A 26185-nucleotide genomic window follows, 5' to 3' on the forward strand; every position below is an offset into this window, starting at 1 on the left:
GATCTTGGTCCACGCGGACCCAAGTTTTGCAAGCTGGCGAATATTTAAGGCTGGGAGACCACGTAACTATCTCGAGACTGTTTAACCTGTACACACAACTTTCTAGAACAACAATCCCATCTCTTGACCCTGTAGAACCCCCATCATCTCCAACTAGCAACAACTATCAATCGCCATCATGCCTCTCACCATCCAACTTCCTGAGGAGTACGGGTAAGGATAGCCTCATCTCCAACAGAAAAATAAAACTCAACTAACACGGCTTCAAGCTACGTCCTCGTCGCCGCCACATCCACCTTCTTCATCAACACTCTCCACATGCTGCTCACAAGCAAGGCACGCAAGGCCAGCGGTCTCAAGTACCCCATCCCCTACGCCAGCAATGAGTTGGCTGAGAAGAATGAGCTTGCCTACAAGTTCAACTGTGGTACGTTGTGACAAACTCTTACATCTCACTCCGAAGCCCTCTTACTGACCTTTCTCTAGCCCAACGATCTCACGCCAACTTCACTGAGAACCAAATCTCCTTCCTCGGTGCTCTCCTCATCTCTGGCCTACGCTTCCCCGTGGCCGCTGCTGCTCTCGGCGGCGGTTGGGCTCTCTCCCGTGTCATCTATGCCGTTGGCTACTCGGCGGGTGGCCCCCAAGGAAGGATGCGAGGATCCATTGGAAGTTTCCTCTGCGACACCATCCTCAAATTCATGGCCGCCTACACCTCCATCAGCTACGCTCTGGGTCAATAAGCAAGGGCTGTTGCAAAAAGAGACCATGGTGTTGTTTCAATATTACTTGATTCCGTGTAAGAATAGGCCACCCACAATATTCCTGCGCCATTTTCCCCAAGTCCTGCCTTGTGTAGTGACCAATGGACGCCCCAATCTTTGTACCTTGTAACATGATATAAACAAAACCGAGAGTTCATGACCTATAACCGCCCGTGTCCCGACCCATACGTTGCATATCCGTTCCCCTTGAACCAAGAGTTCAGTTCAGTCTTACCATTATCTCCGCATCCTTCTCCTCCTGAGCTCCTGACTAAATTGAACATCTTCCTCGCTAGCGGGCACAGCCTGTTTCTCATTCGCCTTTGCCCTGTGGTTCTTCTCGGCCTCCGGGAACCACTCGATTCCATTGTTTCCGAGGAGATAATCACCGTAGTACTTCATCGCGTTGAAAATCTCCTCTCCCGTTGGAATAATGTGCTCCTTGGGCAACAGAAAGCCGTAGCTACCTGTATCCCGAAGCTTGAGTTGGTAGCTGTAATGAGCTCTCATCTCGTGGTAGAACCAGTCGACTGCGGATCCGCCACCAGACTCGATGCGAGACCAGAAACGGCCCCCGCTGGATTCTCGTGCTGATACAGCACCCTCGCATGCTGAGGTCACTGTATATGACTCTCCGTTCGATAGCCGGATCGACTTGGCAATGCCTGCTGCGAGCTCCTCGAGGTTCTCCAGGTTTGGTGGATCGACCGAGCAGGTATAAGAATAGGGGTACAAAATCTGCTGGGAGTAAGAATGCAGATCAATCAGGCCGACGAATCGAACGTTGTTGTTCCACGACGCATTACGCGCCCAATCAGCAATTTGGACAGCTTCAGTCGCCTGGAAAGGCTTCTCTCCTCCGTAGCTCTCAGAGCATGGGTCGCGCTGAACCCGTGAGCCATCCCATTCATATCCATAAGCGCGGTCCAAGTCCAGTCCACGGCAAAATTGGAGGTTCGTCTGTTGTCTCGTCTTGCGCCAGAGCCGGTCAATGTGCCATGTGTACTCGAAGCCATCCGGGTTGGCGATCGGCAAAAAGACAATGTCAAACTCGTCAAGTAGCTTGGTGATCATCCGCTCCTTGCCGTAGCTTGTGATGAAAGACCAAGCCAGATAGTTGACAGTACTGGTTGAGATCCACTCGCGGGCATGGGAGCCACCCATAACCATGATCGTCTTCCTCCTAGGCGCATCGGGTTCAAGTACTGGAACACCCACACGAAGGGCAGGAATGTCGCGCCCCTCGTAAGACTTGCCAATGTTCATATATTCCACATATGACGGGAACATGGCCTCAAGCAGACGCATCCAGCGGACCACCACCGCCAGCGGCTGGTAATCCTGGAAAAAGAGGTTGTCACCAGGCGACAAATTAGTCTTGACCATGGGGGCAACGGTCTGAGGGTCGGAGCGCGTAGGGTTGCCATCGGTTGGGAGAGAATTGTAGACCGCGGCGGCCAAGTCAGGGATCAGAGTAGAATGCGAAGTATGAAGCGACTTGGGGAGTAGGCTGAGCAGAGGGCCGACCTCATCGGTGTGCATTCGAATGTCGACGTAGTCTTCGGTAAACGCCCATACATCAAGGAATAGTCGAGCAGCGGCATCGGCGAGGGCGCCCTCCTCGTGGGAAGTAGTGACATTGAAACGAAGGACGAGCTGGTTGGCATACTGGGCGCGGAATTGGTTGAGGATGGGCGGCTGGTTGCTATCCTTGGTGGGGTGTCGCCCGAATATGAACTCGATAGCATTATCGCGAAGCTTCGTGAGGAAAGGAAACAGTCGAGTATTTGTCTTATCGGCGTGGGAATTAAGGCTGGCCCGTTGAGTATCGATGCCGGCGGCGTCGGAGGCCTGCAGCAGCAACAATGCTGCAGCGAGGAGCTTCAACTTCATATTTGACACGGGGAGCGCAGTCGGCGCAGCCGATTGATATTTCTTAATAAAAGTACCCGATGCTGAGGATTACCGAGCCCCTCGGCAAGGGGAGTGATAAGTTGGGTATGAGAGGCGATGGATGATCAAGTATGATGTAGTGGAATCGGAGATGGATCGTGGTCGCTGGATGCACAGCCTCAACAGCAGGTGCCTCTGCGCAAGGATGGAATAGGTACAGTGCGAGATTGACCAGAGCCACGGCCGACCTGCCCCTCTGTAAGCGCTTAGGTCCGTCCTTGGTCCTTTCCCATTCTCTCCCTCCTGCGAGTTTCCCACTCAGGAGCAGGAGGAGAACCAACTGGCATGATGCCGTCGTCCGGAGAGCGGGGGCTTCTCGCTTGGGCTCAGCTTCCTGTCCCGCTTAGGTACCCAGGTGGTGGTGGTTGTGGTGAAAAGAAATGGATGTCTGGATGATCACCGAGACTTAAGATTGCTCTGATCTCTCACGGCAAGCTAAGTCCTAAGCGAATAGTTTCAACAGCCTCATTAAAATGGCGAACAGCACCGTTAATGTCACCACATGCTGCAACTGATACGCACTGAAATTGTCGGATTCCGCGGACAGGAATTCGACTTGGAACACCAGCCAAGCATTCTTTGCTTACTGTTGCCAACCGCTAAGATTGCACGGAGACGCGCCATCATCAGGCCCCCAAAAACCCTCGCCCTTGGACACGACGACGGACATGCACTGTGCACCAGCCACATCAACAACGTGAGGGACTAGCGCGCAAAAGCCTTTTACAGTGGGCCTTTCAGGTACCTCCCAGCCACATGGGATCCAGTGGGCTGGCACTGTACATGGGAGTCTAGCAGGCGTTGGGCCAATTGAGGCTGTAAAGTGGCCCAGCCCCTGGGCCTTGGTGGGAAGGCGCTGCATCAGGGTACCAGAGTGATCAAAGACAACTCGGAGCATCGACGACCACGAGCCTCGCGATCCCGCCCGCACTCGTCATCTCTCCCCTTGCTATCCGCACTTTCCCATCATATCATCGCCATCAACGCGCTGGAGCTGCCTCAATGATACCCGCCGCGCCTGGGTCAAGACTCTAGCTCGGTAGGTCGTCAGACGCCTGCCGCCCTGCCACGCTCTCTTGCCAAACGCCGCCTGGATCGATCTCGACAACGCCCGGGCTGGCCGCGTACCATGAGCAGTCGCCGCCATGCCTTTCCTACGCCGCCGCGGCAACATGGCCAGTGAGACCGATATACGCCGTCATACCTACTTTGCGTCCAGCACTTCCGGCGACCTCCCTCCTCCGCTGCCCTCCCAACCCGAACAGACCGATGATGATGACGGTCCCAACGAGCAGCATGTCCACCCCCAGCCTGCCGAAGAATCAACCAACAACCGCCCAGAAAGCCGGCCCGAAAGCCGTCCGGATACCCCCCGATCCAGGAAGAGAACAGCAAGCATCGCCGATTCTCTGTCCTTCGCTTCCGCAATGCTTCCGACTCCCAGCTGTCTCTCCGAGCGAAGCAGCAGGCTGAGAAGCCCCCTCCACTACCGCGACGTAACCATCCCTCCTTCCTCTGGTAGATATAGATATAGTTGGCTGACGTTGACCTAGCACCCGAGATCATCACCACTGCTCCTACCAACGATTTCAATGGACCTAAGAAGAAACCGTCCCGCATGAGCCTGGCCGCCAAGTTTCGCCGTTCGACAGACATACCTCGTGATGACGATAGTTCCAACCGTGCTGCAGGGCGCCAGAGGACACTTCGCAAATCTTTTACAGACGAGAGGCGCCGTCCTGCGCTCGAAACACTGGAGGAACCAGAGTCTCCCCGACCCTCTACAACGGCTACGCATAGCAGTCCTAACGGGACTGTGCTGACGCCTCCGGGAAACCGACCATCCGAGTCGTCGCGATCGGATGCCAGTTCCAACGATCGCCTGTCCCACCAGAGTTCCTCGTACCAAAGTCCCGAGACGACCCCCAAAAAATCCACTGGACGCTTCAAATTGCGGAGGGCGAAGAAGCCACCGGAACCACTCTTCCCCTTCGCGCATCTCCAACAGAGAGGAAGGGCACCCCCTGGGATATCCTCCGTGTCCTCCCTTGGTATCTCCACCACTCCGCGCCCGGCATCCGCACAGAGCGGCGGAACGGCAGGGGGAAGTACCACCAAGGGCGAACAGAGCCATCGACCAACCCAGTCGCCTGGGGGGAACTTGTTCGCACCCGGAGGAGATCAGTCGGGACATTCCTCTCCAACCAGGGGTAATCTTTTGCGAGGCAGGTCCTCGACCATGAGCTCCATGGGCCGCGACTCAACAGATGATCATCTTCTACCTCCGACAACTCGCACATCGTCTTCTACTGGCCGAAAAAGCTTTGGCGACTTGTTTGGGTTAAGCCGCTTGCGCCAGAATTCCGAGCTTAGTCGTCAGGGCACTCTGACGCCAACAACTCCCGGATCGATTGGGTCTAAAAACAATTCATTGCAACTCGCAAGAGAATCATTCGTCCTGCCAGAGCGCCGAGAAGACGAGTCAGCAGCCAAGTATCTCGTCCGCGTCGAAGATGTTGCCAGCCGAGGCATCATTGCCGCTACCCTTTCGAAAAGCGCAGACACATTCATGACGTCTGTCTTGAGGAGTTACATGCGCAGCTTTAGCTTCTTCGGCGACCCCATGGACATGGCGATTCGCAAGCTTCTCATGGAGGCCGAGTTGCCCAAAGAGACGCAGCAGATTGACCGGTGTCTGCAAGCCTTTGCGAATCGCTACCATGAGTGCAACCCGGGGATTTACTCATCACCAGACCAGGCCTATTTCATTGCATTTTCCTTACTCATCCTTCATACTGACGTTTTCAACAAGAACAACAAGCACAAGATGCAAAAAGCGGATTACTTGAAGAACACGCACGGGGAGGGCATTTTTGACGACATTTTGGAATGCTTTTATGACAACATCACTTATACCCCCTTTATCCATGTTGAAGACGAGTTGGACGTAAATGGCGACCGCTTTGCTTCACACAAATCGAGGCGAAACCCTCTGATCTCATCGACAAGCAACGACCCTACTAAACGGGCCATCAAGGAGCCCATAGATCCATATACAGTGATTCTAGAAGGAGCCATGGATGCTCTGAGGCCAAACCTGAAAGACGCGATGGACCTGGAGGACCACTACAACTACTTAGGCACTGCAACCAGCCTGAACCTCAAGGACCTCCAAAAGACCTTCTTCAGGACCGGTGTGCTACAGATCGTGTCAGCTCGATCCCGTCCGGACGCTTTCATGACGGAGCAGACAGCGACGAACCCTGCGGAAGCTCACCCTGGCATCGTTGATATCAAGGTGACCAAGGTCGGCCTCCTATGGCGCAAAGATGTGAAGAAGCGCAAGGCACGCTCCCCTTGGCAAGAATGGGGTGCCATTCTCACAGGAGCGCAGCTCTACTTCTTCCGCAATACAGGCTGGGTCAAATCTCTGATGCACCAATACGAGAATCATATCAAGGCCGGTCATGACGGCATCCCGCTGATATTTCAGCCGCCGCTGGAGGAGTTCAAACCGGACGCACTGATGTCGACTCACGGTGCCGTTGCTCTGCAGGACGGGACATACAAGAAACACAAGAATGCGTTTGTCTACGTGCGACAGGGGGGCTTGGAAGAGGTGCTCCTGGCGGACAATGAGGAGGAGATGAACGATTGGCTCGCCAAGCTTAACTACGCTGCGGCTTTCCGCACAACGGGAGTCAAAATGCGGGGGGTCATCGGTGGGAATTATGACGGACAGGGCCGAAGAGGCATGCGACGACTTGACAGCTCTGACGCTGCCACGCTCATTCAAACACCGACAGGACCTGTCTCGATCGCTCGGAGCCGGATAGACCATAAGATGGCGGAAGATATCTCGGCTGCCAGGCGAGATGTCATGCGACAGAAGATTGCCGAGGCGAATGAGAACTTGCAAGAGGCCCAGAAGCAACTGGACGATCAGCTCAGAAATGCGCGCCATCTGCAGATCCTTGCGCCTATCCAACCGAGGACGAGAGAGCAGCTCCTGTCGGCTGCAGCTCGCATGTCTGCACAGTTGAAGTGGACTCGCCAAGAGATCTGGAAATGCAAGTGTCATCGTGACATTCTGATCCAGGATCTTGAAGAGGAGCACCCGACCCCGGAGTATACTCCAACCCAACAGCAGCCTAACCGGCCTCCTCACAGGACTGGTTCGCCTACTCCGCGCTCTAATACTACACGCAGGGGATCGCGGGGAACGCATCATTCAACAAGCGATGCCAGCCCTCGAACGCCAACAGAGCCTCAGGCCGTCCACATCCCCCACCCAGCCGAAGTCACGGAGGATGTGGACTCGCCCCTGGACCAGGTGTTCCAGACGCCCCCTCAAAGCGCCACTCGCCGTCGCCACAGCTCGCGGGATCTCACATTTACTCGACCGGAAGCTGGCAGCACAAGGCACGGCTCTATCTCGAGCATTGCGCAATCCCCTGTGAAATCACTCCCTCAACCCCACAAGCGAAGCCGCCGTCATCGCATGACGAACGAGCTAGCAAGCCCTCGCGGCAGTCTGAGCATGGCAGCCAGCACGACCCTGACGCTGATGAGCGAGATTTCTTGGAGCAGGCTGGCCTTCTTGAATCGCGACCCAGTCGTGACCCTTCAGACAAGGCAACCATGTCGACGGGTGCAGACGGAACCGTCGAGCGTGGGACTTCTATTGACAAGGGCGACAGGAGCAAGATCCGCCGAAGTCTTCAGCGAACCCTTAGAGAGGGCGCTGGGCATCTCTCGCACCATCGCAACAGCAGGCGAGGTAGAGAGATCACAGGATCAGCAGAGGAGTCGGGACAGGACCAACAGCTATCCAGAGGCACAGGCAGCTTTGTGGTCCACGGCAAGAAGGCATCTGTCATCAATTTCGGTGATGGACTCCAGAACATGTCCCAAGACGAGAAGATCCGCGCTCGAAAGCAGTCGCAGCAGCAAGAACCGCCGTTGTCGCCCATGCCTAGTGGTCCTGAGGATGATGACTTTTACTCAGCTGTTGGTGTGCCAATGGAGTCGCATGAACGGAGGGAGTCAGTCGCGAGTGCAAGCACGGCTACTGCCAGAAGCTTTCGAGAGCTTCACAGGAAATACTCGACCGCACAAGCAGCCAGAAGCACTTCGGCTGGCGGGAGACTGACGATCCCCTCGGACACTGAAAGCGAGGTTGCAGTCAGTTTCTCTGATGGGCGGCGAAGCCCCCTGCCCCCTATTGAGACAGAAACGGACGAGGAAGGTGATGATACCAGTGAGGAAAGGGGTCGGAGCATCAAACGAGACGAGCTGGAGAGTCGCGGCTCGGACGCGGAATCGCTGCAAGGCCTAGAGCAGCGATCCAGCCAGCCCATGCAGCCCGTCAACGCATGATATTAGAAAAAGGAGATAGCGGGAGGCTCTTGTGTGCCATGTACTTTGTGTGTATTTAGCGTTCTTTCTTTCTGGGAATGGGCTGTCAGGGGCATTTTGGCTTGGAGCTTTTCCTTCGTTTACCAAGGGCTCAAACAAAGATGGGTGAAAAATGAGTTATTACCAGGGGAGAGACGGCCTTGGTCAGAGGCTCGGTGGTTCCCACAAGATGGTGGACGCCGAGCCGACATGATGAGGATTCATGTGTATTTAGATATTGCGGTGTCCCTTGAGCCCGTGTTGTTTTGCTTTGTCGACTGTTGAGCGGGCTTCATGATCTATCTTGGCGGAGCACATATAAAAAGTAAGCGTTAGAATTCCATCACTATCCCCCTTGCTGCATTTACATATACTTGGGTATTGAGAGATGTTGAAACAATGTGATGTTCAAGAGTCTAAAGGGTGTTCGAGAAGATGAGTATTCATTGGTGTCTTGCTATTTCCCTCGACATTGTGACAATGTTGCGAATCAACATAAATCATTACAGTCATTGAAACGAGATATTCTACTTTCTACTCTTCTTCTTCTTCTTGGAGCTTTGGGGAGGGGCCTTTTCCACCTTGACGCCTCCTCCGCCTACGAGCTCCAGTGTCTCTTCCTCCTTGACAATACCTCCTTGCGTCTCGCCGGCCTTCTTCTTGCCCTTCTTGCCCTTGGGCCGGTATGAGCTCCGATCGCGCAGCGGCAGCCATCGCTCAGGGTCAGGCTTGGCGCCCTCCACGTAGTTCTTGGGCAGACGGATCTTTCTGCGGCGCTTGCGCGTCTTCTCGGCCGACTCAGGAGCTGATCGCTTGAGGGATTGCGAAGCCTTGCTGCTCGCGGTGGCGACACCAGCACCGAGAAGGGCCGTAACGTCGATGCCTTCGATGAGAGAGTCAACTGCGGGGAGGTTTCCAAGGTATTGCTCAACATGAGAAGGGTTGGAGGGAGCAAGGGATGCCACCAAGCCAGCAGCAGCAATATCTGAGGCCTGTTGCTCGTTGATGAGTCTCTGGAACGAAGAACCAGCGAGCTGCAGGTCCTGAGCGTTGGACGACTTCATCAGCTCGATACCGGCCTCCTCAAGTAGCGAAGTGGCAGTGCTGTGACGAGACTGCCAGTGTGTCGCCGCCTTGACGAGCTCAGCCTTGGCGGATGACTCTCGGCTCTGGGCTCGCAGGAGTGTTACCAGCAGGGCGACAAGACCAGGGCTGAAGCGAGCATCTAGAGCATCAGGAGTCTCGATCTTCTCGAGGCGTTGCAGGAATGACTCCAGGATCGACAGTGCCGAGCCGGTGTGACCGTTGTTGAGTTGTATTTGAACAAGAGTCAAAGCGAGGCCGACATCGAGAGGTCGCTTCTTCGCTAGGTTGTGAATATTCCGTAGAAGTTCCTTTCCAGTGGTTCCTTGAGAGCTTGCAGCAGCATTGAAGACAGAGAGGATGCCTGCGTCGGCAGATGTGGTAGGGTGCTCCACGTCCTCAAGGAGAGCCTCGGTACGGCTCTTGACACCAGGGGCCTTGAATGCTTGAAGATCGATGGCCAGCTTGTTGCGCCGGAGAATATTGGACTGTTGCTTGAAGAGCTTGGCGTGCTCTTCTTTTGCTGCCACTGATGAGAACTTGCGTTTAAGCAAGTGGGGGTTCTCGACGTTGGGTTCCAGAGCCACCAGGTTGTTCTCAGTGATCAACGAGAGATCAATATCCTCGTCGCTTAGGAGATGATTAGTTTCGAGGTTCACGGCGCGTATTCAAGTTTAGAAAACCCACCTTGAGCCTGGTAGTGAGTTGTATAGCTCGAGGGCCTCCTTGAGCTTGCCCAGTTTCGCATAAACAAATGCCTGTTGAGCGAGAATGGGTCGCATCTCAGACTTCTTATCCTCCTGGGTAAGATCATCAGAAGCGTCGCAGAGCCTGGCAGCACGTTGCAAAAGCTCAGCGGCAGTCTCAAGAGAGCCCCGAGCAATATGCGCACAAGCAGCATTGTAGCAAAGTTCGAAACCATCAGAGTCCTGAACCGTGATGGCATCCACTGACGAGTAGCCTAACCAGTCGGACTGCGCAAAGGTAGCTCGAATGTTGATTCCGAGATCGTTCTCCTCATCAGAAGCGTCAGTGTCGAGAAGGCGGCTGTATAAGGAGCGTGCCTCGTCGAATCGTTCAGCTCGATAGGCAACTTGCGCAGCGACATGCTTGAAGCTCCGGCTGCTCTCAATACCGGCAGATTGCAGAACCTCGGTAGCCTCCTCGAGCTTTCCTGTCTTATAGAGCGCGTATGCATGTTCGAGGACACATCGAGAGAGTAGGGCGGTGCTGCCTTCTGCGATGGCGCGCAGGGCGTCGTCGAAGCGATCGAGCTTCAGTAGGGCAACAATGCGGGTGTGCAGGCTGACGACGTCGTTCTTTTTGGCCTTGATGGCAGCGTTGGCGGCCTTGAGCATTTCATCGTGGTCTTCGATGGAGGCCTGGCGAAGCAAGGCGCTCAGAGCGGCGGCAGGATCTGGAGACATGATGGCGGCGCTATAGAGATGAATGCATGTCCAGGTGAAGCGAGGTTGATGACGATGTCAGCGACGAGGTGGTCGGGACGACTCGAGTAGGTAATCCTTCTACAGATCGTGTCGTCTTCGTCACCGCCAACCGCCGTCTTTGAGTGGTGCGCAAAGTTAGGTCGCGGATAGCTTCAATATGGTGTCGTATGTCTTGTCGTGATGTTCTGTCCGTGGCGGGGCACTTTCATTGCTCAGTGGCATTTTTGGACTGCGGGGCTCGCCAATTCGAGCTGTTCTGTGGCAGCCTTGACGGTGTGGCTTGTACCGTGTAAATTTCTATTCGTACTGCCACTCAGATATGTCCCTGAGTTGGGTTATCCTGCGTCAATCTTTGTTTGGTGGTGTTTTGCCAAGGACGAGATGACAGGTCTTTTACAAGTCTTGAACCGAAATTCCTTCTTAAAATGAGCCTCTAAACGGGTTCCACCACTTCTTGCGGCCTTGCACCTCTTCAGCATGGGGTGAACGAGGCAGATATGCCGTCCTCCACACATCTTGATCGCCGTGCCCCTGCCTTGACCCGCGCCGTCTGACTTCTCCCAGCTTGGTGGAAACCGACGACCTGGTTACGATAGAGATGCGGTTCCGGTCTCCGGGAGCCTCCGGGGTGCGTTCGGCTCCGGGAGTTTGTTGGCGATGCCGATCTGCGGACCGCATTCCCCGCCGGCTTGCGGTTGCGGTTGCGGATTTCCTGCTCCTTGTCTTGTCTCGCTTGGACCGCCCTCCTGAGCCTTTCTGAGATCTGATTTCTCTCTGCTGGTCATTTCGGCGAGACTTTTGCCTCCCCCTACTAACCACACTGCCCCGGGATCTGGAGCTTACTGTTGAGCCGACTCTGCTCGACAGGTCGTTCATGGCACGAATGGCATCCAGGCTCGAACCATTCGACAACGCCATGAGGGATTCGTAGTCGACCGGCTGATGCTCATGTCCTCCCAGGGCGTGGACGACATTGGCCAGGGCGGTGGTGAGCTTCTTTACGATGCGTCTCAAAGCAGATCGCGCAGGAGCTGGGGCATGCTTCAGATCCACGGCTCATTTGGTTTCACAAATATACGCAGACATGACTCACCATCGCCCTTTTCAAACCGAGCACCATTCTGCGAGAGGCGCGAGGAGTATGCTCGGCGAATTCGGGCTCGGTCAGAACGAAGCGAGCTGCTCAGCTCGGAGCGGGTCTCGCTGGCAGCTGCCTCATGACGATTGCTGCGGAAACGCTTGAGGAGAGACAGGCAGTCTGTATAAGTGTCGAGCAAGGAGGCGACAGTGGCACCAAAATTGCCCATGATATGGTGTAATAACAACTCGGCTCGGCGGCGTGGCGTACAGTAACAGCGACAACAAAACAAGACCCGAAACTGCTCCGCCAGATTGCATAAGAATCGCGAGACGACGTCAAAGGGGCCCGCCACAGGGGACTGCACGTGGGCGCAAACAAGTTCTTTTGCAGGAGAGGCGTGCTGTGGGTGTCAAGGGACGAGGCAGTCAGCGGCCCACAGCCTCCCACTCCCGCCCACAGTCATCACCCACGACCACCCACCCTAATGTCCGTTACGTACTGCGCTTCCGCTCGGAGCATTCACGGATGGGGATCATGATCGATGGCGGGTGGCCTTGGTCCAAGCTCTCGTGTCCACGAATCCGCACACAAGAGAGATTGAGGATTTCACACCGTACCGAGTCCAGCCGGTTCCAGAGATCCGTGGCCATGGATCCATGGAAGGATGGATGGAGACGAGACTACGACGTACGCATTGCAATACCGACTTCGGAATGCATCCCAAAGAGACCCGCTGATGCGAACCTTGGCGGACGTGAGCCCAAACGAGCAAGTTTGTTTGATAACCCTGCATCAACAATGGCGTCGATAACGGCGGCATTCGAGGAGTCAAGGAGCCAAGAGTGCAGGCGGAAGGGCAGAAGGGAGACTTTAAAAAGGAAGCAGAGTCAAGAAATAACGCCCTTAGGGCCGACTCTACGAGCGACCTGAGTAAGGTACGGTACAGTAAAGTTGGGCGGGCGTTGGGGGAAGTGTGACAGGTGACACACCGATGACGGCTTCGCCCTCCCGTCAATCAGGTCCCGCGATACTACGGAACGGGGACCGCGAGAACCGGAGAGATCAACAGGCGCAAGCGGGTGCGGGAAGAGCCACAAGAGGTCAACACCAGGAGCAGGAGGGCGAGGCCAATCTTGGCAGCCAAAAGGGTGTGGGGGTGGACCAGCCAGAGAGCGTCTGCTAATCAGCTCCAAGCGGCCCGCCCTTGTCGTCTCTTGTGTCGACCCAAGCGTCCATCAATCACCAGCGCAATCCCGACCACGGATCGCAACTCATGGTGCAAGAGCCCTGGCTCTTTGAAGTCAACCCCTTGCGCCCGTCATGACCACCGCGTGGCCGCCCCCAACATGCTCACAACCACCCATCCATCCATTGTCCTTGCCTTTGTGGTCCCCCAAACAGACGGGAATACACATGGGACAAGACACACAGGCACCCAGGGACCGAGAACCAAGGACCGGCAAGGGGCCAAAGGGTCATGGGAGCCTAGGGGGTCGGGGGTCGGGGGTCCAGTCAAGCAAGCGTGGGCGGGTTATCAATCAGTGCCAGGTGTGGGTGGGCGTCCATCCGAGGGAAGAAAAAAATTTATCGCCCTTCTGCCCATCAATACAGAGCGTGCACGCGCGCCCAGGGTCTGAGGGTCCTGCGGGCTGGGACAGTTTTGGTCCAGAGCTGGCGCGTCGCAGCAAATCAAGATGTCTGCGCTATCTGGGTCCTCTGGGTCTTTGCTGGGGCTCTACTGCATCCCCTGAGTTCCCCGTGCCCCTAGCTCTGCCCTAGATCCCTTCTTCAACCTCTGGTGGGTGTTCTCTCGGCGTTCCGTGGGCCCTTCCCGGCCCTCCAAAGCCCTCAAGGTCCTACCAACACGTCCCCGTGGTGAACTGGGCCGTGGGCCCCTTCGCGTGGGCCTGTCGTTTGTCCCTCGCTGTTGCGGGCCTTTCTTTGCCTTGCCTGGCCTGGGTTCTGGGGCTGCGCTCCGTTGGGCTACGTACTGTACTGGGCTCTCCGTGTCCTGGCCGCGTCCCCCCACCCTCGTCGTCGCCTGTGGTGCCATGGCCCTGCGGGTCTCGACGTGGGAGTTGTGATGCCATCAGCCAGCCAGCGGGCGCAACCGGTCTGGGATTCGTGGGTTGCCCGTCGACGTTGATGGCGAGAGCGGATGATAACGTCGCAGCAGTGGATCCCATTCAGCAGCACCCTTTCGGGTCCGCTAGCGAGATACCTCGCCCAGCATTTCGCAATCGCTCGCAATCGCCGTTCCCGTCGTCCTCTGTCCGCCTCGACTCGACATTCAGTCGCCTCGACCCGCAGACCTGGCCCGCGTACTCTGCTAACACGGTTGGCCGGAATCGCTCAACCCAGCATCCCTGGGGCTCGAATCTCGACATCGCCCTGCTTTATGATTAGAGCCGCCCGCCTGCTGCCCTGTGGGTTTTCCCTTCCGTGCTCCATCTCATATCTGGCTCCCACTGCCGCCGACCTTTCCATGGACGACGTATCTCGCCCTCGATCCCTCTCATCGACGCCTAGGTTCGACGAACCCCAATGTCACCGCCTCCCTCTCGCTCTCCCCCACCGGCCTCGACGCCGCAGCTCGACGAGTCTCAGCTACCAAAGGGACAATGTCGCTACATCCTCATGATCCCTGAGCTCAAGGGCCAGCGGTGCGGCTGCATGGGGTTTGACCACAACAAATCGCTTCCCGGTGCCACATGCCACTGCGGCCATCTCTCATGCTTCCATGTCCCTTCGGCGGACGCGCCTTCGCCTATCAAGAACAAGGCCGAAATTGAACTCATCAAGCAACGCGTCCGGGAGATCGAAGAAAGCCTGGACAGGAACGACCATGATCGCCTCTCGGGCTTGATCTCTCGCATCAGCGAGTTGGAGGAGACTGTTGAGAAGAACAAGGAGGAAGCTTCAGCTGAACTCAAGGGCTCCTATCGCAATGCCTCGGCCGCATGGCAGCTTGTCTCCCAGTTGGAGCAGACAGTGAAGAAGCTGCAGGAAACCGTCCAATCGCATGACGAGCAGATGACCAGGACGGGAATACAGGTGGACGAGTTGGTCAACCGTCAGCTGGAATTACTGGATAGCGACGAAATGATGGAGGAGAGAATCGAGAAGCTGGAAAGTGCCGAGCCCTTACTATCACCGCCCCAAGATATCGACTCTGTCGATACATCTTTTGAACCCTTACACCTATCGCCCACAACTACCAACACTCACCAACAAACCATCAACCCCCCACAACCTAACCAGACTTTTCGATCCCCAGCTATTGGACCCCTGAGACCGTGGACCATCCATGTCTCCCTGATGCCCTCCAGAGAACAACCATTTCCATTTGAAAAGGACACCACCTCATATAAGAGATGTCTCTCCCGTGGCTTGCACCGAATGATCGCAGTGGAAGGTGACGATGCCCACGCCTTCACAACCGCCGTTTCGCGGGCCTTTCAATCTCTGCTCAAAGGCCGGCCGTGGATGCCTCTGCAAGCAAAGCTGTGCGATGCCGAGCGTCTTCAAGGCTTGCCCATGCTTCGACAACTGGAACCCTCTTCCATCCACGGTCAATACGACAGGGCCTTCCTTCGACAGCACTGTGCCGTCCTCGACGTAAGTGGCAAGATGGACTCGTTGTACATTGCCATGGAGCACGACACGCTGTCGTGGAACTTCCTGAAGCGATCGCCCATCTACCTCGAGGGGCTTGAATCTGCATGGGAGCACGACGTCGTGCTCGACCAGAAGGACGACCAAGACCCATCATCCAGAGATCACTATGGTGACGAGGGCGGTGATGAGTCACCCCCTGCCGGCAACATCGTTGGAGCCTTCAAAGGGCTGAAGCGCAGCATGTCTGAAGTATCATGCTCGTCAAGCCTGGACGACACAGAAGGACCCCTCACGAAACTGCCACGGACGTGCAAGTCGTCCCGACTAGAGATGCGACGCGGAGTCGAGACTGCGCGATAGGATGAGGAGGGATCGGGACGAGAGCACGGCACCAACAACTAAACACCATTTTGCGATTTCACTCACGGGCATTAGAAAAGGGACACCAAGGGATTATGAAAGCGACTGGTTTTCTCTGCACTGGGCATATAATTGGGGCGTTCAGACACTTTTGGGAAACTACTATTGAGATACCTCGGGCACTGCACTGGCCCGTCTTTTGAAAGAAAAGAAAGGCTCGCTCTTTTTCGGGATGGTATGGCTTCGGAATAAAGGGATTTGGTTTTTGGGTTTGGATTTGGATTTGGTTAGAAGCATAGACGAAAAGAGGTTGGAATATCCATCCCGATACTTGTACATGTACACATAGGAAGAAGAGGATTCCTCATGTTTGAGCCTTTACTTGCTACCTACGATACGATAACGATTTTGCCACGAGGGGTTTCATGTTTCACAAGCAGAGCCTCGCGGGCGATGACACGAGAGATGACGGTGTATCTGCCCTGGTCCAAGACATGTGTTGGGATGATATTGGTCTCCTTTGTTTCCTCTCACCACAGTGACAACAACACAGCTTGGCTGAGATGCTTTGACAATAGATAACGCCATACCGCCCCCGGGTGGTATCGCTTCCACTCAGCCACTGGTGTCAGATAGAACCCCTGCACCGCAGGAATGGGCCTCATTGGGCCGATTAGATCTTTTTTTCTGAGGCGGCATGAGGGCCAAGGTGAGATTTTCCCATGCCGCCCGCCCGTCAAACGGGCCCTATCACGGTGGTGGGGGTCGGTGAGCCTCAAACAGAGGCGGTCATGGCTTCAGTCGCGTATACAGGCTGGACAGGGTCTCTTTGTACCCAAGAACTCTAATCAAACTGCCGTGTTGCTTATCTCGGTTCCGGAGAGCCGGATGGGACATCCCGTTTCGTTGATGTCCCAGACCGCCTTATGATCGTTTGTATTGGATCTGCCGGCATGAAGTTGCTCTCGGCCATGACGTCGGGCGTAAACATTACCTGCGTGCACTATGTTTGTTTGTTTGCATTAGGGCTATGCCAATATATCCAGACACCGCGGCGTGTCGTTCATGTCAGATAGGTCCTGAACATCTGAGGCCCCCTAGATAATCTTTGTCGTCACGTGGGACTGCAGATATGTATCCAATGCTCATCATCAAGGGGGTGATATCTGGCCGTGAAGAGACATGGCGACTCTTCACACTTGTTATTTGCTGGTTCAAGATCACGCCCGGTTTGTTTACTGACGAGTCATCATATGCAATAACCCATCATGTCAAACTGCAATTCAACCGTTCAAAGTCTTATAACCTTGTAAGATGGGAGGTAGCCTTGTCGTTGTTTCATGCAGCCAGAGACGATGAGGCTGAGATCAACGTGGCATCCCTGTGAGGGCATCGTCACAAGGCAGTCTGCACTCTCCAAACTTTGACCAGGGTGTTGAGGCGATCTTTGAAAAGCCAAGAACCGGTTCTTTCATCCCATCTTTTGATCGTCAACGGCATGGCATTGGATCAAATGGGAAGTGTCTGTTTGCGATGCTAGAGCATCAGCGGTTTGGACGTCCCAAGTTGTAGCGGCTCAGCGGGTACCTACAGCGCGGAGGGCGCCTGGAAGCTTAGCGGCGGAGAAGCCGGGCTCTTACTCCGATCGGCCCATTTGGGACAACCTCCAAACGGGACATCAGCCTCAACCTTGGCCTTTTCCACATCCTTCTTCCATCTTGAATCACAGCCTGTGTAATAGATTTGCTCTCGACAGTTAATCACGGCATAGCGAAACTCATCAATGCTCTTCTAACTTGTTCATCTCTCCTCTCCTCAACCACAACTCGCAACTCGCTCCTCTTCCGTGCTCTCTACATCCACACACAGCCTCACCACCATGGATCTTGATATCGAGATGGACGACGCCGTCGACACGGCCCCCGACGCGCTTGTTGCCGATCTCGGTCGCGATGACATCCTGGTAAGACCGAACCGCTCTTCCTCTCTCCGCGACAACTGGAATTGACTCCCATAATCAGCAGCCCGACGAGCCAGAAGAGCCTGGTGAGGTCGCCGACGATGAGCCCGCTACAACCGACGACTCCAAGACCCTGATCCCCAACAAGATCCACATCCAGGGCGTCGATACCCTGCACACCTCGGACATCAAGGCCTATATCAAGGCCCATTTCGGCGACGTCGACAGGGTCGAATGGATCGACGACTCGTCCGCCAACCTCCTCTTCCCCTCCGAACCCACGGCGCGCGACGCCATTGTCGCGCTGAGCTCCGTCCCCGTGGCCGACGCGACCGCCCTAGCCATCGGCGAATCCCTCCCCGCGAAGCCCTTTGAGGGCAAGCCAGAGATTTCTCTCCAAGTCCGCTTCGCCGTCGCGAGCGACAGGAAGCAGGCCGGCGCCGCCCTCCGAAGTCGATACTACCTCCTCCACCCGGAGCACGACCCCGAAGAGCGGCGCAGACGCAACCAGGAGAACCGCTCCAGGTACAGAGATCGCGATGGTGATTATCACAGGAACGGTGGCGGCAGACAGCGACGTAACTCGGACGACGAGGTAGAGACTTATGAAGCCAGCATGTACGACGACGCGCCCCGTCCGGAACGGAGAAGGCGCGATTCGGACCTGATAGATGAACGACCGCGCTCATACGCCCGCGAGAACCGAGGAAAGGAGCTCTTTTCCGGCCGGAGGTCACAGCGAGATCGGTCTGCATCGCCGGCTCGCGATGGTGATGGTGATGACCTCATGGGCGAGCGAGCCAGTTCTTCCGGCAACAGACACAGGGCGCGCGCGCTCAAGGATCGCAGATCAGCAGACAACAGCGCCAAGGAGCTGTTCCCGGTCAAATCGTCTATTAAACAGTTTGGCGGAGGCAACCTGGACCACCTCGAGGCAGCCATAGGATCGGCAGGCCTGAGAGAAGAGGACCGCCCCAAGATCGTTTCAGTACCGACCACAAAGCCCAGCGGCAGCAGCGCGTTTAATATACGCGGCATGGCGAACCAGCAAGGCGGCGGCGAGGGCTTCTCCATCAAGGGAGCCGCGGGGGCTAACGCTCGAGAGCTGTTCCCCTCCAAGCTGGGCGGGAGCAACGCGGGCAAGGAGCTGTTTGGCGGTGGAAGGTCCAGGCAGCGGCAGAAGGCCGAGGATCTCTTCTCCTAGGAGGACGGGGGGCGAGGAAATGGGGGCTTTGGGTCAACTATACGGATGCATTGAGTTGGGCTTGGGTGGACTTGGGCTGGGGTGGTGCATGCATGCATATTGGTGAATAGATTGGTTTTGATACGATACCACGGCGCAATAAAATCAGCAGCCATAGTCTGGGCAGATTGTCTCGTCTCTCTCTGTCTTGTCTTGTCTTGTCTTGACTTGGCTTCTCTTGGTGTTTAAGATGTTGCCTTTGACGGATAGCTTCCATCTTGATATTTCGAGTTACCCTTTACACGATGTAAACGACTTTATCTTCTTTGGGATCTCAACTCTACCACCATTTCTCAACCAGGACTCGTCTCTTTTCAAGTCCTCCCTCTCCTGTGAGGCCTTCAACAAGCTCATCCGTCATTCCCTGAGGTCCACACACATACACCAGTCCCTCATCCGTTCTGTCTCCCACCGCCTGTCTAATATCTTCAACACCAAACCGTCTTGTCAACACCTCAAACCCAGTGCTGCTCGCCCCCTCGGTCACTCCTCCCGTTGCAAAGACCTTCAACTCGCCCCTAAGCTTTCCTTGAGCATACCAACCCGCAATCCTCTCCAAGAAGATAACTTCCTTGAGTCCTCCTTTAGGCACCTTACTAGCATACAGAACCCTCACATCAACATCATATCCTCCATCAGCGATATGTCCTATCATGCTAACAAGCGGGTTAATGCCAACACCCCCGGCAGCAAACACCACACGACGTATCCCACCCATCGGCACATCCTGCGGTGGAAAGACAAAGCTCCCCCCAACTCTCACCCGGAGCGTCGAGCCTAGGATTTCAGATGGCGGCTGCCACAGCCATGCGGCGGGCGGGTTCTCGGGGGACGCCTGCACGGCGAGGTCAAAGTACGGCTCGTCTGCGGAGGAGGCGTCTGATGGCCGGGACGTGATGGTGAAGCCGCCTGGCTTGTCGAGGCCGGGGACGTATGTGTCGAGCCATTGGCCGGCAGAGAACTGCACACCATCAACGAGGTTCTTCATAGGTGTCTAATGCTTGACTTTGACGTACCTTGACCGGTCGAGGGAGCAGCAGACGGAACGACCGGATCCTCTCATTGGCCTGCTCTATCTTGCTGAGCTTCACACGCAGAAGGCTCTGCCAACCACGTGTAAGCATTCAATCTCCATTGGGGCGGGCATACCAACCTCATCGCGAGGCTCTTGGGCCGTTCGCTCGAGGTGAGTAGTCCGGTTGGTCGACATGGCTACCACGAAGGACTTGGCTGGGCAAATGGTTGAACTTTGATACAAAGAAAGCACTCGTCTATACGACAGCAGTATCTTAAATGGCATAAGTAGAGGTTGTCTCAAGTGATGGCTGTTCAACCAACAATGGTTGGTCTGCATGTAGTCTTGTGTCACTCCCTGTGGGGGTTCACAAGCCAGACTCTAAAGTCAATCGATCGTCAAGCTGAGTAAGGCAAGAAACACCAAAGACGCTAGTGTTTTAATATCAACAGTGCTCGACATTTCAAACGAGTTTAATTATTGAAATTTTCTTGCAATGAACAAGAATTGATGCTTTACCGTCCGTTTTAGGATTCTATCTCCCCCCAAAGCTCCAGCTCCTATAAGTCATGGCCCCCCGAGCCACATTACCTTGTCGACATCCAGTGCCCGTCAACTCATATACACAGACTGCTCCATGCTTAGATTCTAAGCAGGCTCTGTCCAGTTAACCTGCTCCATGACCTGTCCAGCAGCAGGGTGTGTATATCCGATCCTCAGACGGAGTCGCAGAGGCTACAAAGACTGTTAGCATATTCAAACCACAGTATAGGAACTGTATAGAACTTACCCCCTTGCTTCCAGACACCCTCATCATCTGGGTGGCTTCAGCTCCAGGTCCAATGTCCGAGGAAGAGATGCTCAGAAGCTGAAGCTTCTGGGACTTAGGAACGGCAGCCTGCAGCGACACGTTGGACAGGCCAGCCGCGCCCGATGTGTTGCGGAACTTGGCAGTGGCCTGGATGAGGCCTTCGGCGTTGCGCTGAATCTGGAACGTCACGTTGAGATCGTTGTTGTCGTAGCAGGGGATGCCAGCAGGCGCTGCCGGGGCCTGGGGCTGAGGGGTCGAGGAGGAAGCAGCAGACATGAGGTCAAAGCTTGATGATGCAGGGGGGGCGGGAGACGCCGTAGAAGATCCAGGAGCAGAGCCAAATAGATCCATGATAGATGAAACATTGGATTGCTGAGGAGGTGGTGAGGTTGAGCTTGGAGGAGGGGAGGTGGTGCCGCCAAGAATGTCAGCCAGCAGATCAGTGTTGGTCGTCGAGGGGGCGTTGGACGGCGTGGCAGCTGGCGCGTCCATGATATCAAGGAGATCCTGTTCCGTCGGCTTAATGACTCGTGATTTCCGGTTGGCAGCCTTCTTCTTTGTGGGCGCAGGTCCAAGGACTCGCGACTCCTCCTTGATCTGGGGAATGGGCATCTTCTCGAGAACACCCCGTCGGATCTGGTCAAAGCTGAAGAGGTTGTTATACTCAACCACTCGCTGCTGGATCTCAACATCAAGACTTGTCTGGTGGTATTGCAGAAGTCGTCGAATCTTCTCAATCTGAGCGGCATCAGAGAACCGGGTCGTCAACTTCATGAGTGCCGTCACAATGTACTCGGTAGAGACCTGCGTGGCATAGGCGCTGTTGAGGATCAGGGAGAACAGGTCGACAACCTCGTGCTCCTTGACCTCCTGAACAAGCTCCTCCTCCTCATACTGTCCACCCTTGAGGAGGGCATCCGCGTACTCGCCGATGCACCAGGCGCCAGCCTGTGTCAGACTCTCCTGGGTAATGTCCTTCTTGAGGTTGATGTACAGTTTTTGCACCGCATAAGTCTGGAGCTCAGGGGTAGTGGCGACCAGGCGGACAAACGACGACAGGATCTGCTCCTTGACGTAGTTGCCGGCCAGCGACAAGACACGAAGCATTGTGTCAAAGTGCCATCGCTTGTTGGGCGCAAACTTGTCAGCAGCAATGCCAATCTGGCTGGTCATGGTCGGCTTAAACTCATTATCGGCAACCTCAAGGAAGGCCAATAGCTCCCGGATTAGGACTCGGACATTGGTCTCGTTGATCAAGGTGAAGCTCAGATCCAAGGCTCGGCGTCGAATGCTGATATCAGGATCTCTCAAACATTCCAGGATCGTATTTCGGTGCCTCTGCACGGCATTGGGCTCGATGGCGACTACCTTGATCAGGGTGTTGAGGGCCACGTATCGGATGTTGTTATCGCGGTTGGTAAGGAACTTGCCCAGGATGTTGACACCCAGTACCCTCAGACCAGAGTCGGCCTCGATGTCGAGGATGGTTCGGACCGCTTCGTAGAGAATCGAGTTGCCAACGTTCTTGGATGATTCCGTGTTGGTGGCGACCTGTGCTAGGATATCGTTGATCTGCTCGCTGGTCTCGGCGTCGCCCACAGCCAGAACCCTCAGGAGGTGTAGAATCTTGACCTGTAGGAAGGGATCCGTAATGCCAGTAACATCATGCTCGGGTGCGTAGCCTGAAGTCGCAAGGCCCTTGAGAGTCCTGACGAGTCCAGGCACAAAGGATCTGAACTTCTCAACGATCCCCTCCTCTCCGCCCTCCTCCTCATCCGCCTCGCAAAGACTGGTCACCAGGGTCAGTCCACAGAGCAGGACACCGTGGTTCCTATCAGCCAGAAGCTGTGTCGCCTTCTCGAGGAAGTGCTCCTGCAGATCCGGCACCTTGCGACATATCCTCATGGCGCAGAGGGCAGCCTTTCTTCGAATGTATGGGTTGGAGGTGGAAATGAGGTTTTCGATTTCGGGGAAGAGATCTCTCGACATCTCGATCGACGCAATGTTTCCCAGCGTGCAGAGCGCGAGGCCGACGACATATTGATTGGAGTGTCCGAGGTCGCTGGGCCAGAGGTTAGCAGCCAGTTGGCTACATCAGGGGTTACGGCATGGGCCTACTTCTTGAGTGAGTTGGTGACAAGCGTCAGAACCTCCTGGTTCTCATCCAACAGCAAACTAGTAGCGAGGTGTCCTAGGCGCTTATCGGCGAATCGAGGCGAGGCCAGGAGCTTCAGGCATTCGATCTGTCCAAAGTGGGTTCGCTCTCCGAGGGTGAAGAGGTAGAGCAGCTTTGCGACATTGTTCCGACTATCCCAGAGTCAGCACTACAACGCTCCAGGATAGCATTGCTAGCCGGCAGTCCTCCAGGCCGCACACAGCACCCACCGAATGTTATGGTCATGGCTCTCCTCTCTGAAGCTGGCGCGGATTGCAGCGCTCTCCTTCTGGATGACAGCTCGCTCGTCGGCAATCGTCTTGGCCGCACGCACGTTTCGAATGAACTGTTTCACTGCGCCAGGTAGAAACACAAAGTAAGTCCTTGTCCGGTCAAGTCGCGGGGGGATGGCTCGTAGAGCAGGGACGTTGGCGCCGTACGGGAACTCATCTTGAGGAGAACGACCCAGCGGTTGGGCCGTCTTGTCGATGCTTATCCAGGGGTCGAGAGAGCGGATCGAGAAGTAGCGGAGGTGGCCAAAAGCTCAATCAGGTCCAGCAGGGAGCAAATATCCAGATGAAGCCTTGAGCAGGACGACAAGAGGATGGCGGACGAGGCAGTTATTTGCAGCCTTGCTGTTGGCTCAAGGCAGCTGTTTAAAAAGAGGGCAAGGTAGGTTGCGCCGTCACGGGTCAGTGACGGTGTGTGCTGCTGTGCTGTGCTGTGCTTCTGCTTGCGTTGCGGCGGCGGACACCTTTCAACGTGGGGCACGGGCACGGGCTCCACTGCCCCCGAGCCTGAACCCCTTGGCGACGTACCTCTGTTAGTCATCCGCCATGAGCTTAATGAAGGTATCAAGACGGATTGATGGATTAAATGCTCATCTCTAATGGGCCATAGGGTCAAGTAGAAGGGCTCAGATAGAATCAATGCCATGGCTCATGACCGCATAATTTCGACAAGACTAAGAAAGACTAAATTACACGCCAAGCCTACTGTTATAGGATCTCGGCCGTTTCCATCTTCCCTCAAACCCAATGCCTCTCATTATCCATCTCCATGCATGTTCCTCCTCCTGATATTCATGTCTCCTCACTGCCTACTGTACATCTGGGCGGCTCAGCGGGTGCGCTTCCGTGTTCAGCACCCACTTGTCCAGGCTGATTACGTCGAACTCGCTAAAGATGAGGTAGAAATACTTGAGCGTCTCGGCCAGCCAGAAACTCTCCATGCTGTCCATCTTGACCGGTTCTGTCTTGGTCACATCGTCCACCGCCGACGCCGCAATGTCTGTTCGCGTGACCTTCTCAATCGTCTCGAACATGGTCCACGCCTTGTCCATCCAGCTCGAGTCACCGGTAATTCGGTACATGATGAAGATGGACTCGATCGCCTCCGGTCTGAGGATGTATCGCCCGTCAGTCACCCCCGTCATTCCCTTGGGGATGTTGTGCTTCTTGACGATATCCTCGACGGTAGGCTTCTTCCACTCTGATGCTCTCATCGGTGGGGGGTTGAATTCAGAGGCATGTTGCTCCTCGACCGCCTTGAGCCATCGCTCCTCACTCCAGACGCAGTCGTTGGTCGCTGGTGTATCGGCATTCCCGCATGGGATAAAGTGGAAGATTTCTGGGCCAAGTCCAGTCTGCGTAGCATGGTAAGACCAGACGCAGCCTTCAGTGAGCTGTGTGGCAATCTCGAGATCGGCTGGACGGTTAAAGATGCGACTAGCCATTGCCACCATGCCTCCAGCAAAGCAGGTCAGGTGCTGGCCTCGGGGGACTGAGCTATACTTGGGCTGTTCACCAGGCAGATCTGTAACCTGGTAGTCACCCGAGATGATGATAGGCTTCTCCCAAGGCGTCAGTGCCCTCCTGAACAAATGCTTAATAGCGACGGGAATGAAGCTCTCATATAGTCGCCGCGGCTGGTCAACTTGGCCATTGAGGAGGAGATACTGCTTGGGCAAATACTCGTACAGTGAGTCTGACATGCCTCCCAGGGTGAAGTCGGTGCCCGCATGGAAGGCAGGCGTGTAAGCGTCAATGACGACGGGCCACATGCCGGGAAGACGAGTGTTGAGCTGCGTAGACTCAAACTGATCACCAATTCGCTTCACCGCATCGTAATATCTCATGTCGTTGGTGAGCTGAGAAAGTTTGGTGAGTTCCAGGCTCAGAGAGCCAAGCTCCGAAACGAGAGCTTCCCGTGATGCTGACTGCTGCTGTCCATATGCAGCCCTAAATCGGGTGTGAGAAGATGAACAAACTCCATGAGTAGGGGCAACTTACTTCTTCCACTCCCATCGAGTGACGGGCATGTGGTTGGGAGTATCAAAGGCGCACATAATCAGGTTGCCAACCTCGATAGCCTTCTTCAAGAGAGTGGCATGAGTCCTGCCGCTGAGCTCATAAGCTGAGAGAAAACCTCCCAGGTAACGAATAGTAGTCTCAAAGATGTTGATGGTATTCATCGAACTCTTTGTAAAGTCAATTCCGTCTGCTGCGGCGACAGCCTTTGTGAACTCATCCTTCATGTCCATGATCCATAGCGTGTCGAGAGCGTCGACCAGAGTAGCAGCCCATCCACCAAAAGGGTCCTTTGACTTGCCGGTCAGAGGGGTCACTTCATCGTGCATCCACGCGTAGTTTGAGTAGCCACTCCAGCTGTGCTCAAAGCTCTTCTTGACAGCGGCCAGACGGGTCAGTCGAAGCTCCTTGGCGACGGCGTTCTCGGTGGGCGGGACAGCTTGGATCTGGGGGATCTTGACATTGGCGTCGCCCTTGGGTAATGTGGCCAACTTATCGGTCGCGATGGGATACTTTGCAGGCCGTCGCGTCCAGGCATTGGGACCTTTGCCCTCGAGGGGATCTTCATCGCCGAATAGAGTAAAGGAGCCCGAGTTTGACAGGTACCAAAAGCACAGGATCCAGACGCACGCGACACCAAGCCAGAGGCGCCCACGACGCAGAGGGCCGACCATTTTGTAGTAATTACACGGGCAAACCCCCGAGAGGCGACGCAGGGTCAACAAGAGAGAGGGAGGCGCAATTCAGGACCTCACATGGCAGGCCCAAGACGGGAAAAGGCTGAAGAAGACGAGGCGCGGGGACGGGTACGGGGACGTTGCAGCTGTCAGAAAAGTTTTGGCTTTTCGCGATGTGTCTGTCTCGACTAGGAGCAAAGGGACGGGAATCAGAATCAGCCTCATCTAACTTGAACCGAGCCTAGGCAGCTTAAGTTGGTAGCGGCTGAACCTCGCGGCTTTTCCTGCCGGAGCTCGTATAAAGGGAAGGG

General features: G+C 55.4%; 9 protein-coding genes across 9 annotated transcripts; 4 read left to right on the forward strand and 5 right to left on the reverse strand.

Moving 5' to 3' along the window:
* Nucleotides 1–178: 178 nt before the first annotated feature.
* Nucleotides 179–743, forward strand: MRS44_014617 (uncharacterized protein; the record flags this gene model as incomplete). Its single annotated transcript, XM_046281534.1, has 3 exons — nucleotides 179–213; nucleotides 270–427; nucleotides 487–743. The coding sequence occupies 3 exons, from the start codon at nucleotides 179–181 to the stop codon at nucleotides 741–743; spliced, it is 450 nt and encodes a 149-aa protein (XP_046127704.1).
* A 258-nt stretch (nucleotides 744–1001) lies between these two features.
* Nucleotides 1002–2657, reverse strand: MRS44_014618 (uncharacterized protein; the record flags this gene model as incomplete). Its single annotated transcript, XM_046284614.2, has 1 exon — nucleotides 1002–2657. One exon carries the CDS (start codon nucleotides 2655–2657, stop codon nucleotides 1002–1004), a length of 1656 nt encoding a protein of 551 aa, XP_046127705.1.
* A 1205-nt stretch (nucleotides 2658–3862) lies between these two features.
* Nucleotides 3863–8096, forward strand: MRS44_014619 (uncharacterized protein; the record flags this gene model as incomplete). Its single annotated transcript, XM_065618484.1, has 3 exons — nucleotides 3863–4213; nucleotides 4252–7050; nucleotides 7095–8096. The coding sequence occupies 3 exons, from the start codon at nucleotides 3863–3865 to the stop codon at nucleotides 8094–8096; spliced, it is 4152 nt and encodes a 1383-aa protein (XP_065474556.1).
* A 545-nt stretch (nucleotides 8097–8641) lies between these two features.
* Nucleotides 8642–10624, reverse strand: MRS44_014620 (uncharacterized protein; the record flags this gene model as incomplete). The annotated part of the gene is made up of 2 exons (XM_046284617.2): nucleotides 8642–9827; nucleotides 9885–10624. 2 exons carry the CDS (start codon nucleotides 10622–10624, stop codon nucleotides 8642–8644), a joined length of 1926 nt encoding a protein of 641 aa, XP_046127707.1.
* Nucleotides 10625–11065: 441 nt separating this feature from the next.
* MRS44_014621 (uncharacterized protein) lies at nucleotides 11066–11952 on the reverse strand (the record flags this gene model as incomplete). Its single annotated transcript, XM_046284616.2, has 2 exons — nucleotides 11066–11676; nucleotides 11739–11952. The coding sequence occupies 2 exons, from the start codon at nucleotides 11950–11952 to the stop codon at nucleotides 11066–11068; spliced, it is 825 nt and encodes a 274-aa protein (XP_046127708.1).
* Nucleotides 11953–14270: 2318 nt separating this feature from the next.
* On the forward strand, nucleotides 14271–15704 carry MRS44_014622 (uncharacterized protein; the record flags this gene model as incomplete). Its single annotated transcript, XM_046271398.2, has 1 exon — nucleotides 14271–15704. The coding sequence occupies one exon, from the start codon at nucleotides 14271–14273 to the stop codon at nucleotides 15702–15704; it is 1434 nt and encodes a 477-aa protein (XP_046127709.2).
* Nucleotides 15705–17583: 1879 nt separating this feature from the next.
* Nucleotides 17584–18868, forward strand: MRS44_014623 (uncharacterized protein; the record flags this gene model as incomplete). Its single annotated transcript, XM_046277197.2, has 2 exons — nucleotides 17584–17667; nucleotides 17726–18868. 2 exons carry the CDS (start codon nucleotides 17584–17586, stop codon nucleotides 18866–18868), a joined length of 1227 nt encoding a protein of 408 aa, XP_046127710.2.
* A 319-nt stretch (nucleotides 18869–19187) lies between these two features.
* Nucleotides 19188–20117, reverse strand: MRS44_014624 (uncharacterized protein; the record flags this gene model as incomplete). Its single annotated transcript, XM_046274133.1, has 3 exons — nucleotides 19188–19868; nucleotides 19924–20010; nucleotides 20061–20117. The coding sequence occupies 3 exons, from the start codon at nucleotides 20115–20117 to the stop codon at nucleotides 19188–19190; spliced, it is 825 nt and encodes a 274-aa protein (XP_046127711.1).
* Nucleotides 20118–20570: 453 nt separating this feature from the next.
* Nucleotides 20571–25871, reverse strand: MRS44_014625 (uncharacterized protein; the record flags this gene model as incomplete). Its single annotated transcript, XM_065618485.1, has 7 exons — nucleotides 20571–20657; nucleotides 20713–22795; nucleotides 22852–23040; nucleotides 23119–23431; nucleotides 23707–23729; nucleotides 23992–25128; nucleotides 25180–25871. The coding sequence occupies 7 exons, from the start codon at nucleotides 25869–25871 to the stop codon at nucleotides 20571–20573; spliced, it is 4524 nt and encodes a 1507-aa protein (XP_065474557.1).
* Nucleotides 25872–26185: the final 314 nt, after the last annotated feature.

The sequence above is a fragment of the Fusarium solani genome, assembly GCF_023522795.1.
Source record: "Fusarium solani strain SB1 chromosome Unknown bctg00000010, whole genome shotgun sequence".
NCBI classification, from domain to species: domain Eukaryota; kingdom Fungi; phylum Ascomycota; class Sordariomycetes; order Hypocreales; family Nectriaceae; genus Fusarium; species Fusarium solani.